This window comes from Aphidius gifuensis, linkage group LG4, assembly GCF_014905175.1.
Source record: "Aphidius gifuensis isolate YNYX2018 linkage group LG4, ASM1490517v1, whole genome shotgun sequence".
Lineage (NCBI taxonomy): Eukaryota > Metazoa > Arthropoda > Insecta > Hymenoptera > Braconidae > Aphidius > Aphidius gifuensis.
Genome location: NC_057791.1, coordinates 16,808,532 through 16,823,258, shown reverse-complemented (window position 1 = coordinate 16,823,258; position 14,727 = coordinate 16,808,532). Strand labels below are relative to the sequence as shown.

Sequence of the window (14,727 nt, the reverse complement as noted above, 5' to 3'; positions counted from 1 at the left end):
GACATAAATTAGTAGCATGCATATTTTTCAGTCACTCATCACTATTATGCATTTATATATATCGGGGACGGACGTCCCGTATACAACACATCACCGGAATTACGTAAGAGACTTTCGTTGACGCCTCTCACGTTTCTCGTTCACCATGTGCTGACTTATAACTCGTTCAATGTTTAAAATAAATATTTAAGTGAACGCTAAATGACTTTGGTTATGAGCTAAATTTCATGGCAACATATCAACATTTTTATTTCATAATTAATTATCAATTTTTTTATTTTTTTTTAAATATAAATATATAATAATTAGAATGCGTTTATTTTATTTTATTGTTTATTTAATATTTTTTTTTTTTTTTTGAAATATTAATTTATTTACTGTTTTAATAATTGTAAATAATATCCATCAACGAGTCGTGAGAAATGAGGTGACATTTCGATGCTTTATAATACCAAAGTGAAAGTTAAATTTTTAAAAAATTTTTTTTTTACACTTTTGTTGTTTGTTGTATGTGCTATAGGCACATAAAACACACTTAACATACATTTCAAATATCAATGTATAAACAATCATTTACAATTCATATTTCAATGATATAATAAAAATTTAGAAAATTATTTTTATGCTTTTTTTTGATAAGAGATAATTTTATTCACGCTATTATCTTGTTTTTTATTATTGTTATTTGTTGCAAAGAAATTTTTACATTTGTCATTTAGATAAAAGGTGCTATATACAAACTTATTTCGTAAAAAAAAAAACTTATCGCCAAGTGTCCATTGTTTTTTTACGTGAAAGAAAAATTTACTGAAAATGTGTGAGAAAAATTGCATTGACAATGAGAGATGACATAAAATATCTGCTAATTTGTATGGTAATTTTTATTTTTTTCTATTGTAAATTTGAAAGGCAATAAAAAAAAAAAAACTTCTTTGTAAAATAAAAGAGAAAAAAAAAACTTAAGAAATAATAAATTTATAATTTGTTAATTACTATCAATTAATGTTCTTTTTTAATTTATTTATATATATTTATTTCAAATGAAGAAAACAGTGGGTGTATATAATATACGTAAGAAAATATATATATTTTTTTTAAATAATAAAAGTGCTTTTGTGTTTTTTTTTTAGATGCTTCGTAACAATGCTAAAACTTTCTCCATTACTTTCGACGGTCGGTCGGTTGGTCCCGGTTGTTCTTAGATTAGGAAATAGTGCGTACACACATTTTGTCTTGACTCTCACCATCAATATAAAAAAATAATATATATATACAAACCTGTGCGCCACCTTCACCCACCCTGTTGGAAATAAAAAATATAATTCAATAAAATATATAGGAACAGAAAGGAAAAAATAAAAAAAGTCTCTTTCGCCAGGCGTATTGGCCTGCAATTTTAGAAAGGGCTTTGATACTCCCACTTGTAAATATATTTGACTTTATCATATATGTGTCTTAACCAGTATATGTATATAGACGCAATCTATTACGTGGTAGATTACACGCGTTGGTTGTATTTTTTTTTTTTTTATAATTTGTAGAAGAGCAACCGTGAAATCGATGAATATATTTTTGTAATAAAAATTATGTTATATTTACTATTTATACACGTGGTGAATAAAAATAATTAAATAATATCTTAATTAATTGTTTGATTTAATTTAAATCTTTATGTTAACATCTATATATTTTTTAAATATCAGCTTTGTAAGAAAACAATTCAATTTTTTATTCATACACGTGTCAAAAATAATAAAACAAAAAATTTCTAGACAGCTTATCGTTACATTTTATATATCTTGTTATCTTGTTAATTTATAATTCGTTTACAAAAAAAAAAAATAAACATATGAGAAGCTAGAATGTCTGAAGAATTTAACAAATAATATTGATTTGTTTTTTTTAGGTAATTTAATTTTCTTTAGCCTTTAGGTAATTTAAAAAACCAACTAGTTGCTTATTTACTTTCTCCAAAATTAAAAGAAAATATAATAATAATAGAAAAAAAAAAAAAGTTTAAACTCAACTTTGTAAGATACTAATGACTCAATGTATTTTTTCTTTTTTTTTACTTAAATCTAATATTATCTTGTCTCTCCATCAGCACACGTGCGAAACAAATAAAAATTCTTTTTATTTTAACACGTATATTTTATTTTCCATTGAAAAATAATGCCATACAATTATTATTATAAGAAATAATAGAATCTGCACAAAAATCAACTTACTTATTTACGCGAATCACTCATTACATCGCCATACTTTTTTTTTCACAATAAATATTTACAATTCTTTCTTTTTTTATTCGTATGAAACTGTCTACCATCATTGGCAGTGTACCATCATTTTTTTTTTTTGATTGCTAATAATAATTACAAATGAAAAATTAATAATCATTTATTTTATTTTGTCAATATTGATTATAGGCAGTTTGTTTTTATCAAGTAGCTGTCGAGTTACAGGGCTTCTAAATTCAAAAAATAATATTTAAAATATTTGTATAAGAAAAGCTTGATATTTTTAGGCATTACAACAATAGTGTCTAGTGAAAAATGTGCAGCTCTAGTAACTACCCTGTTCCTCCATAAAACATTCAGGAATATAATCACAATTATATTTTAAATGTATAAATACTTCAACTACGACGAATTGATTGATTAATCAATTTTTATTTTTTCAATTCATACTTTCTTCTCATGGCAGTGGTTGATATATTATTAATTTTTTTAAACATGCCTATTGTAATTTATTTATGCTACTATTAATTATTACAGTATTTTTTTGTCGTAATTTTTTTCTTTCAAGCATCAATCGTCGAAGTGAATTATTGTAAAAAGAGTTATTAATAAGACTTTATAAAATGTGAATAATAGTTAAAACACTATTCGTATGAAATATTCATTTAAACATCTAGTAATATACATTATTTTATTAAAAAAAAAAAAGCTTTTCATTCACTTTTTTAATATTTAACATTTTCCGGGGAAGACTAGTATATACAAATTTTAAAAATGGTCAAATTTTTATTACAAAATAAATAAATAATAATTAAAAAGTAAATTTGATACACACAAACACACGTTGCAGATAACTTGTTATCTCTTCATTTGATTGAAGCTTCTTTTAAAATAATTTTTAGTATTTTTTTTAATTTATGAAATGTACATTTTGATGATATTTAACTATTTTATATATAGTTATACAATTTATGCTCAGGCAGGTATATGCTTGCGCAACAATCTGTCAGTTAATATCGAAGGTTAAATACGACAATGAGATTGCGAGGTGTATATTTACCACAAAAATCATATGAAGAAAAATAGAAAAAAAATAAAATTTTTTGTTATATTTTACCACAGATAAAATATAGGCACAATAGACAAATTATAAAATGAAATAAATTAACAGTATATATTGTGGAATATAATTTATATATAAAATTAAATATTTTAAAATATATTCGATTGATTTAAAATGAGAACATAAAACCTTTTTGATGAAAATATATTAACGTGAGTCAAGAACGATCGAGTTTCTTTATTTATTGACCTCATTCCATCTACGGAAATTCAACAAGACCAAATACAAATTTTTCAATTGAATAAATACCAATAATAAAATGTATTTTTTTAATTTTATTTTCATTTAATTACAAAAAAAAAAAAACTTGAATTACTTGAATTTTCACATTGTGATTCAAGGCACCCTCAAAACGAAATGTAAATTTTTTTTATATTCATTTCGTAAAGATCAGTTTTTTATTATTATTTTATTATCAGACTTTTTTTTTTTACATTTTAATATGTAGAATTTGATTAGACTCATTCAAGTCAACATTCCATTTTATCCATTTAATTTTATTAAATCTGTCTTTTTTTTTTATTTATTTTTTTACTTTCAGTATTATATTGCGGATATACCGCACGGAATAATAAATACTCCTCTTTGAAATCTTCGATTTTTATTTATTTATTTCGTTTTTTAACACGACAATTTTTCTTTTCTTCTTGAGAAATATCCATCAAGTCATTTTCGATTTCTCTTGACTCTTTCTTTCATCGATGTTATTGTTTTTTTTTTTTTTCTTTTTTCTTTGGACCCCTAACGCACCACTTTCAAGACGCAATTTATAACCCATCCCCTTTGACAATCAAATATATATTTATATATTTATATTTTTTTTTTATGTTTGGCTGGCTGCCTAGAAGCGTGCATTGCTCTCCACCAAATAGTCGTGAATAAAAAATTGTTTATTCCATTCGTTTCGACATTGAAAATCGTTTATAGTTTCCGCAATGGGGTTATTTTTGTCTAGAATAATATTCAGCACGTGTATCAAATTGTGGTATGTTTTTTTTTTTTATTGTTTATTTGTTTTACATGTTTGAATGGATTGATACTTTACGTCAATAATTTATTGAACATTTCAAAAGTAATAATTTAAATTGATTTATTAAATTTTATTATACTGTCACGAGCAAAAACAAAAAATTATATGCCGAAACCAGGGATCGAACCAGGGACATTTAGATCTTCAGTCTAACGCTCTCCCAACTGAGCTATTTCGGCATCACATGGTCACCAACAATTTTATTTCATCCACAAGCTATTACCTCCGAATGGATAGATAAAAATTGTTTACTTGTATAAAATTAACATTAAAAGCTAATTTTTTATTGTTAAATTTATTTGAAAAATTTTGATACCGAATAAATAGCTCAGTAAAAAATTATTTTAAGGCAATATGATTACCTTTTTTCTTTCTTTTCGTTAATAGAAATAAAATTTGTCTTTTAAAATTATTATTACAATTAATCTCAAATAATAAGTATAATAAATTTGATTTCTATTTGATGATTGTTTAATTTTTTTGATTTAATTTTTTTTTGTTTTCAGATAAAACCACCAAGGGCATCATAAAATTCTTGTAAATAAGCAAGAAGTTGTGGCATTGTTGGTCTGTCACGTGCAATACCAAGCCAACAAACAGCCATCACAGCAAAAAGTTCGTCAGGACAAGGACGTGGTTGAACAAGTCGATATCCATCACGTAGACAAATTGTCATTTCAAATGGATCTACTTCAACGTAAGGCTGTTGGCCCATTGTCGCCAATTCCCAGAGAAATACACCAAATGACCACTAAAAAGATGAAAGAGTTAATCAATCGAAATATATATTTTTTCTATCAAACAAAAGTCGATGAATTTGTTGAGAAAATTAAATGATATACTTACAACGTCAGTTGCTGTACTGTACTGATTATGCTCAAGACTCTCTAGAGCCATCCATCGAATTGGTCGATTTTCATTATCCCCAAGACAATGATAATCTTGAGGGAATAAATCCCTCGCTAATGCTGCATCTGCAAGACGTACTCGAAAATTTGCTGGTTCAATTAGACAATTTCTCGTAGCAATATCCCTAATTGATTGAAAAAATAAAAAAAATTTAATCATTTATAATGGAAGTTAATTAATAAAAAATCATATAGATATATTTTTCTACCTGTGTAATAGACCACGTCCATGAAGAAATGCACCAGCACGAGAAACTTGAACACTAACATTAACTAGATCACGAGTAACTGGATGATGAAGACCATCGGTAAGATAGGTTTTTAAATTCAGCTCATTTGATGTACTTGCATATACAAGTAATGGACATGGTGTATCAAGACATGCTGCCACCAGGGCAGCAATATTTCCATGTATTAAACCAGCAAGTTGTGAACCTTCTACTACAAGAAGTGATGCCTGATAAGACGATGCAACTTCTGTAATTTTAAATTTAAAAAACATTTAATTGTTATTAAAATTTAATCAATTATAACAATTAAAATTTCATGGAGATATTTCTAGTCTAGTTTGAAACTATTTGAAGATTGTTTCGACTATCTACATTGATGATTGATGATAAAAAAGTATTCCACTTTATTCAAAGGTGATACAACAATTTCTATGAAATATTTCGAAACTATGTCAGCAGGAAAATACAAAGTAGGTTTGTATATTTGTATAATAATTATGTAAAAGTAATTAACGATTATTTTTAAAGATATAAGTTTGTGTTTTAAGTGCGTCTTGAGACACAACAAGTAGCATTTAGTAAAAATACTTGAACTAGTCAAATATATAATAAAAAATCCCCAAAGTATCATAGTGCATTAGTTGAGATGTGCCCATGTCGATCATAAAATAAATGACAAATAGTAAAATTTTAAACACAAACCTGTGACAGTTTTGATAATGACTTCTTGTTCACGTCCTGCAACATTAAGTAGTCCCTTGTAAACTCTACCAAATGTTCCCTCTTGTATAAGACTGCGACAACAAATTGCAGACTTTGGTATTGCTAAAGCCCTCGCTTTATCACATGGATCAGTACTCTGAAATTTAAAAACAACATCAAAATGTCAATACAAATACTAAATTATTTTCTATATATATAAAATCAATTTTATTATTATTTTTTTTTTGTAAGCCCCTGAAGCAAATTCAATAATAAATTTCCAACTACATTCAAAAGGTGCATTAATATTAAAATCGTATTTTCCATCAATGTCCCCTTTTATTTCTGTAAGATAGGGGTGTTTTTTTTTTCTACTTCTATTATCATGATTTTTTTTTTATATTGCATTTTATTGAAAGATATAGCATGGAAAGAAGAAAAAAAAATCTATAATAACGTTATTAAAAACGCTTAACGACCTTGTATCATTGTCGTCGTTAGAAAATTTTCTTGAATCCTATATAGATTTATTGAAGGGTCAAAGAAAAAAGTAGAAGAAATTTCTCGTTTTATCTTCAGGTAGTTTATTCTCTCTCTTGATATCAATCTTTCTTTGTTCAAGAAGATATCTTGAGGATCTAATACACTTTAAGATGAGCGAGAGCTAAAAGCACTGGGCGAGAACTACATGGCTGTTCATTAATTTCAATTTTCAATAATTTTGCCTTTCATGGACCATTTACACTCACACAAATTACCCTATGAAAAATATGGTATTTAAGTACCCGTAGTTATATTTTTATGATGAGAAAAATCACGAGTATAAACAAAATAAAAATATATAAAAAATATATATGAAAGAAAAACGTTTTAAAAATACATTAGTGAACGTAAATTGAGTTATACTTTTTTTGTATTTTTTATATTTTCAATGTGTGAGCTTTATTGAAATCAAGAGGGTAAAATTTGTGTATTAGCATTACACATCCTCTCACAGTCTTTACCATTGGGATTTGGGCTTCATGTATTTCATGGTGGTTTATTAAAAACTTTGCTGATGATAAAACGCCTGCTAAAAGTTTCACGATGCTTTCACGATGTAACTTGACTTTTCTTATTCATTTTTTTTCTCCTTTTATGGCGGGGATTAAATGAAAAAAAAAAAAAAAAACGCTAAATCAAGAAAGAAAAAAAAAAATACATATAATACAGTTGACATAAATAAAACCTTGCTTTAATGAAATACGTTATTTCAACATTTTCTCATTGAAACAAATTGCAGAAAATAAAAAAAAAAAAGTAAAATAAAAAAAATTAATTCAAAATGAACTACTCCAAATAAAGTGAATCGTGGTACATTAGCATGGAAATGAGCTTCTCATGAAAAGAGTTACAACTTTTTTGTATTTTCAATTCTTTTTTTTTTTTTGGCTACAACTATATACAAAAAAATAGTAGAAAAATAGAAAAATAAATAACTGAAATATATACATTAAATAGAGGAGAAAAAAAAATTTGAATAAAATTTTTTTCTATTAGTAATATAGGCGTATGCAATCGAGCAACGTTCAATATTGAAATTGAAGATAATTTAAAAAAAAAAAAAAGGAAGCATGATGTATATTTATAAAGTCTAGACTTGTGTAAAATATATAGTCCAGTCGAGTTGAACCCATGAAATTCAAATACTCATAGCTTACCAGGTAAATTGGAAGGGGTAGTTTAAAGGTCCCTGTAATTATTAGCATACCTCGTTACACACACTCGCTGCCAATATTAACGCACAAATTAATGGCTATGATCAGTGCAATCAGCATGAAACCTGGTGCTAAAATTCATGGTAATTTTCATAAAGATATATATGTGTATGTGTACTTGTGATTTGTGACAACAATTTCAATATATTTATTGACTCATTATTATTACTCAAATCACCAAATAATTTTTAATACAATGTTGATAAATTTATAAATTAAAAAAAATAATAGTATTATCATTTTATGAATGTTAAAAAAGTTTTTTAGTCAAGCTGATGATAATAGCACTGTAAAATATAATCCCAAGTGTGTCATTTTACAATTTAAAGATATGTCTTTGACTCTTTTGGGAATTTAAGTTTTGGATAAATGTTAAATGTAGTATTTTATTAAAAAAAAAAAATATAATAAAAAAAAGAAAAACCATCTGCGACAGAATTTTTCTTAGATGATTTAAATAAATAAGCAAAATGAAAAAATATAAATTTTTTTTCATGACAGGTAGTAAAATGAGGTTGATATTTTTTTATAATATTGATGAATGTCTAGAGGGTGTGTGTATACTTGTGTATGTATTAATATAAATACAAAGTAAATTGATCCAAGATCAAAGTCAAAACAATCACAGGACTCTCTTTTTGCTTGTAAAATTTTCCCCAACATACATTATTTTGTGTGTAACAAAATATTTCATCTCTTGTTTATTTTTTTCTTTTGGTCATGGAGCGTACCTTGATATGGCACTTGAGTTTTAGTCCTTTTTTTTAAGGATCTTTTTGTTCCTTTAAAGTGAAGGCAACCACGTGTGTAAACCTTTCACATAGCATCTACCTTTTCTTCAATTTATTTTTATTTGTTATTATTTTTTACGTCTTTTTTTATTTTTTTATTTTCTGTCACACCGTTTTTCTCTCAGGTTAAATTCTTTCTGGAATAATACACTCACATTCACAGGACATACATGATATTGAACAAAAAAAATAATAATACGAAATTAATATATATAAGAGATGTGTCATGGCCTGATGAATAGTGTATGTTGACTTCAGAGTGAATATAAAAAATTAAAATATTAAGATATACTATTTTTTTTTTTTGGTATATAAGAACTTCTGAGGTGAAGAAAAATATTCACAGGGGTATGTTGTTTTCTTTGGATATGTTTATGTGAAAAAAAAAAATTGAAATAATATAAAAATAGAATGGAAAATTTAACAAGTAGAAAAGATGAAAGAAAATTTATAAGGAGAGATCAAAATATGCAAAATATAAAAAACGAAAATGAATATAAAATTTTGACTGTAAAAATAAATGCCATAAATTTATTTATTATTATTTATACCGTCGTATTATAAAACAAATAATCAAGCATATAAAATTAATTGTTTTGTTAAATTAAAAATTACAAATTATTTTTTTCATGCACTTTTTTTGAAATATTTTTTAGTAAAACGAATGTATTTTTTTTTTACTTTTGTGTCTTGAGACGTAAAGTTTTTTTTTTTCTTTTTATTGTTTAAGCAAGTGTGTGTGTTATTTTCCAAAGGATGAAACATGCCTCTGTTTTTTTTTTTTGATCCCATTGCTAGCATACGGTGCGAAAGCTTCAAAGAGGCAAACGTTCGTATCTTGCAACTAAGTTCAAAAAAATAAAATTAAAAAAAAAAAACATAAAACTAAGAAGAAAGCAAATGAAAAAACAAGAAAATTTTGAGGCAGGGAAAATAGCCCGGAGCTTTTTCAATGTATACCATGAATAAAAAGAAAAAAAGATATTGACTCTCTCGTTGGTCGTGCATGGTTCCAAGTAGCCTCGATCGAGAAGAGATAAAATAGCCAAAGAAAAGAGACAAGAAAAATAAATAAAATAAAAAAAAACAATCTTGCTGGACATGCTGAAAGATATGAGTAACATATAAAATTGCTATATATACAGTAAAGCATATATATGGCTAAGCATTCATGAAGATCTTTTGTACATAGATATTTAAAAGAAAATAAAAATAAATATTTTTGTTGTTGGAAAATTCGGATCGTTCAAGCGCACAAATTCGATAAACTTCTCTCATCATTCCACTAAAATATCTGGGGTTTTTTTTTATTTTTTTTATTATCATTTTATGGGTAGTTGTATGCTCATGGTCGTCTAACACAGTTTCCGTTTCCGCTGCGATATATATATGCTTCAATAATGTCAAAATAAATAAAATAAACGTAAAATTTTTCAAATCAAATTCCGCTAAATAGTAAAATATAAATATAACTAAAATTTTCAAATATAAAATATAATAATTGACATATTTCAAAGAAAAAAAAAATTATATAAAATAATAATTTTAGACATTTAAAAAACATAATTTTGTTTTTATTAAAATTTATAAAAATATAATATTTTTATCATTAACTACAAGGTTGATATTTTTAATTTAAAAATTAAATTAATTGTATAAATTGAATATGTCTCTGTTGAGTTTTTTATAAATTTATTTTTGAACAATAAGTTAGTTATTTGAGTTTTATACTAGTCACTGTTGTCAGTTATAACAAGAGAGAGAGAGCTTTTCAGTGATTTCAATAGAGAAAGTAGAACATACAACAGTCAACAGAGAGCAAGCTTGCTTCACAATTGCAACATTTTCCAAGAGTCTGATATGATAGAGAAGAAACTGTTGAAATTTCAACTGTTACATTTTCATTGAAGATATTTTCATGAATATATATACTCTACAATAAAGATATGCTATCTTCATCTATATTATATATACTCTTTAAATATAATCTACAAAACCTTATCTAGTTTCATTTCCATAATATTATTTTATTATATTTTTAAATTTCAACATCAAATTGATAGTGCAATTGCGTCCTTTATTACTTTGATTTTATTTTTATATTATTAAAAAATTGAGATAATAATTTGTACAATTATTATTACTATATTTTTATTGTATAATTTTTTTTTTTCTTACTTGACTAACATGTGTGATATGACTTGCAGCGTAATAGCTTGCTCTGGAGCCACATGGTCTAGCATATAGCGGTTCAAGATCAGCAATTGTTGCATAACTACCAGAGTTAGCACTTCCTGGTCTCTGGTCAACCCTCACGAGTACTGAACTTCCTGTAAGACCACCAGTACCAGCTGCTGAATAACTACAATATGGTAATGTTTTTCTGAAAAAATTAAATTCACAAAATTATTATACAAATTATACAAACTCAATTACACTTGGTTAATATAATTTAAAATAATAAACAATACAATTTTTTAATTAAAAAAATTTGCTTTTTTTTTTATTTTTTTATTTTGTTAATAATCAATATAATAATTCCATGTGGAATATTATTTTTAAATGAAAATTATCCAACTGGTTATACGATTAAATAATATCATATTAAAAATATTTAATCATGCAAAAGTATCAACGTAAAATTTAATTTTTCCAAGTTGAAATAAAAAACTCACTGAATTGGAAAATTAAATTTATTATTATGGTCATTGAATTATTGTTAATCACTGTTTCATTGTAAGCATTCAAAATTTCCATTTTTATTCAAAAAAAAAAAAAAAGTGAAAGCTTTTCCCCTTTAATTTACAGTTACATTCAGTGAGTTAACGTGTTTAAGGATCTACTTACATCTCCATTTGTAAAATGCATATATATAGAGTGAAGTGACAGGCTCGTTATACAATTGTCCTTATAAAGAGACCCCTCCCCCTTTCCACCCCACACACATACATACACATAAATATATACAAATTTGAGGTTTATTTCGAGGGAATGGATTTCGTTTGCCTGGACGATCTTCCGACCCTCGGGATAATATGCAAATTATCAGTGCGAATATCGTACAACAGGGAATGTGTCTCTGTTCTTATCGAATTGTATAATATATATACAGGCACAGGATGTAGTTATATATATAGATGAGATGAGATATAGAAAACTGTAGGGTTTGTCGAAAAAAAAAAAAATGTTTCACTTATTTTTAGTTGAACACAAGTATTAGCATATATTTAAGAAGATTGTTAAATATCCATTAACAATTATTTTCAATTCTTTTAGGGTCTTTTTCCATTCTTTTATTAGAACAATAATTAAATTAAATTTTTATATTTATTTTAGAGATATTTATGTATTCAGAATTTATAAATATTGTTCATTTTTTTGTTTAAATTTTTTTATTCTTTTAAATCGAGACAACTTCAAGTTGTACTCAACATAGTTGCATTTTATCGTTTGAAGTTATGTCAAGTATATATGCAGTAAAAGAAAAATGAAAAAAAAAATAGGGATACTTATGTACACTTGTACGAAATTACCGTTTTACCTGATGGCCAAAGAGATTTTATAGTGAGACTCAAGAAACTCAGGGGAGTTGGGAAAAAAAGTGTTAAGGGTGGTCTAGGTTCAAGTGGTTTTTCTTTTTTTTCAATTTCAACATGTGAGTATTATTGAAATAGAATGTCCCACAGTGAAAATAATAAAAAATAGGAATTTTAAATAAATTTTAAAATAAAAAAAATAAATTTCAATCGATTTGCCATTATTTTACTGCGGTCTGTCAAATTTCTTTGGCCACTCAATTTTATTGAAATGAACGATAAAAAAAAAAAACTAAAACGTCAAAGTAGATTTTATTTTCAACAATTTTTCCGGTCAATAATTTTCAAATAATAATGAATTTATTTTTATATCACAATTTATATTTTTTCGCTTTGTTCTTTTTATTTATTCAGGTATTATTTAAATTGAAAGAATTTTTTTTATACTATTATCTTTTTTTTTTTTTTTGTTATCAGTATCATATAAATTAAAATGTTTTTTATTTTTTTGTTTCAAATATAATAATCTACAAAAAAATAAATATCAAGGATAAATTTCATTTTTTAATATGTAATTGAAATCCTGTATCGTTCGGGGAAGATTAAATACAATTGGATCAGATATTGTCTCTCTTTGACAAAGTATGCCAATAAAACCATGGAAATACCAAAACGAGAAGGTACACTCCATAACAAGTACCATTGTAAAATTTGCTGCTTTGTCAAGCACAACGTATATACACAAGTTTAAAACTAAAATGAGGGGTTGTTTCTATCATTATATTTATATATAAATTTTTTATTTCATTTTAAAATATAAATTATCATTATGATACTAAAGGATCAAAAGATAGATATTAAAATTTACGAAATATTTTTATTATTTTTATACAACTCTTTAATATTTTATTTAATTTTTTTTTCTTGTCTTTTAGCCTCAGTCAAACGTGACTTTCTTTAACCACAATTTACCCTCTCATTTTAACACTGAAATTTTAACCCCTCATTCTTATATATATATTTCAACAGTACCTCAGTCGACAGAAGGAAAAAAAATATATATACCAATACCGAGCAAGTGTAATAAAATGTCGGGAGCAGTGCCAAGTTACCGACAGATCACAGCGGCTTATTGAAAGGATATTTCATCTAAAAAAAAAAAATGAAAAAACTACCCTATAGATCGTATCTCGCTTACATCACATACGAATTTTTATCCCAACACCACAAGACGTTCTCATTTTACTGAAAAATTTCATTTATTTATTTTACTTTTTTTTTCATTTTGTACCAAGACATCCCCATCATTCACCATACGTTTTCCATATTCACATATTTTTTTTTCTATACTTTTTCAAGGATTCAGTGAAGATTTTAGGCTTCTTTGTTCGCGATTGATTTTCACCAGGGTCCCCAAATTGCGTGTGGACCAACCCTCGAGGATTTAGACAGCTAATATGATTTTTTTTTTCATTTTTTTTTTATATATTTCCCTCAATGTTATTATTTTTTTTTAGGGTAAATAAAAATACTTACTGTGATTCTTGAACTCGTATTTTACTGTTTCGTATGTATAAAGCGCTAATAACACTGCAGATTACAAGAATCAATGCAAATGCACATGTTGCTGCAACGTAAATTGCTCCAGTTCCAGTTACAAAAGGTCCAGCCTTGAGTCGTACTGAATCATTGCTGGGTGGTGCAACGACACCTGGAAAATACAAAGTAATAAATAATAATTGTTTTGATAAAAAAAAAAAAATTAGAAGACATTAGAAGTTTTATGTTTTATTTTTTTAATTTATCAATGTGTCACACACAAATTCACAATGAAATTTTTAAAAAAGAAAAAAATTTTAAATGTAAAAAATCAGTTTGGGAAATGGAGCTTTTCCTGTATTAAATTTTTTCTTGTTTCAATTGTGAATTGTTAGTATAAATAGGCTTCGAAATTTTATTTATTTTAGTTGAATTGCTTAAATTTTTTTTATTTACTAATCATGATGAGAAAATTACAAATTCAACCCTTAGTTGTATGTTATATGTTCATCACTTTCTCTTTAAAACTAAAATCCCAAGAGTCAGCAAAATTCGTTTATTTTTCAAAAGAGGATGGCAAAATGGTTCGTCCAGAAAATGCGATGAATGAAATGAGGGAATACAAGACCCTTTTAGTTTTCTACAGTTTCTAGACTTCGATTACACTCAAGGTATATATATCGAGAGAGAAAAGCTTGTATAGCATCAGTGGAAAACCACGATGATCATATGTACAATTTTACTTTGATCAAGTCAATCCTCAGTAAGCAATGAGACGCAAAATTGTGACTTGTTCTTTTCCATTGGGAAATTTAGATATTTCAACTGTCTATTTTCTCTTGTTATTATTACGTTATTTAACGCTACGCGCGCC

General features: G+C 26.0%; 1 protein-coding gene, 1 long non-coding RNA gene and 1 other non-coding gene across 5 annotated transcripts in view; 1 reads left to right on the top strand and 2 right to left on the bottom strand.

Annotated features, from left to right (window-relative positions):
- Positions 1 to 4,496: 4,496 nt before the first annotated feature.
- On the bottom strand, positions 4,497 to 4,569 carry Trnaf-gaa. The gene has a single exon. It is a non-coding gene; the product is annotated as a tRNA-Phe (tRNA).
- A 296-nt stretch (positions 4,570 to 4,865) lies between these two features.
- The window catches only part of LOC122855322 (tyrosine-protein kinase Drl), a 53,968-nt gene continuing 44,106 nt past the window's right edge, over positions 4,866 to 14,727 (bottom strand). For 2 of the 3 annotated variants that reach the window (XM_044156608.1, XM_044156606.1), the window contains 6 exons: positions 13,851 to 14,025; positions 10,957 to 11,161; positions 6,231 to 6,387; positions 5,508 to 5,775; positions 5,237 to 5,423; positions 4,866 to 5,141 (listed from right to left, as the gene is read on the bottom strand). In XM_044156608.1, the coding sequence (XP_044012543.1) occupies positions 4,893 to 5,141; positions 5,237 to 5,423; positions 5,508 to 5,775; positions 6,231 to 6,387; positions 10,957 to 11,161; positions 13,851 to 14,025 (1,241 nt within the window). In that variant the 3' untranslated portion in view covers positions 4,866 to 4,892. The remainder of the gene's footprint in view (positions 5,142 to 5,236; positions 5,424 to 5,507; positions 5,776 to 6,230; positions 6,388 to 10,956; positions 11,162 to 13,850; positions 14,026 to 14,727) is intronic. The other variant, XM_044156607.1, reaches the window with a different exon arrangement.
- Positions 5,813 to 14,727, top strand: part of LOC122855330 — a 35,447-nt gene continuing 26,532 nt past the window's right edge. Inside the window, exons 1-2 of the long non-coding RNA XR_006374058.1 lie at positions 5,813 to 6,002; positions 10,986 to 11,150. This is a non-coding gene — a long non-coding RNA (uncharacterized LOC122855330). The remainder of the gene's footprint in view (positions 6,003 to 10,985; positions 11,151 to 14,727) is intronic.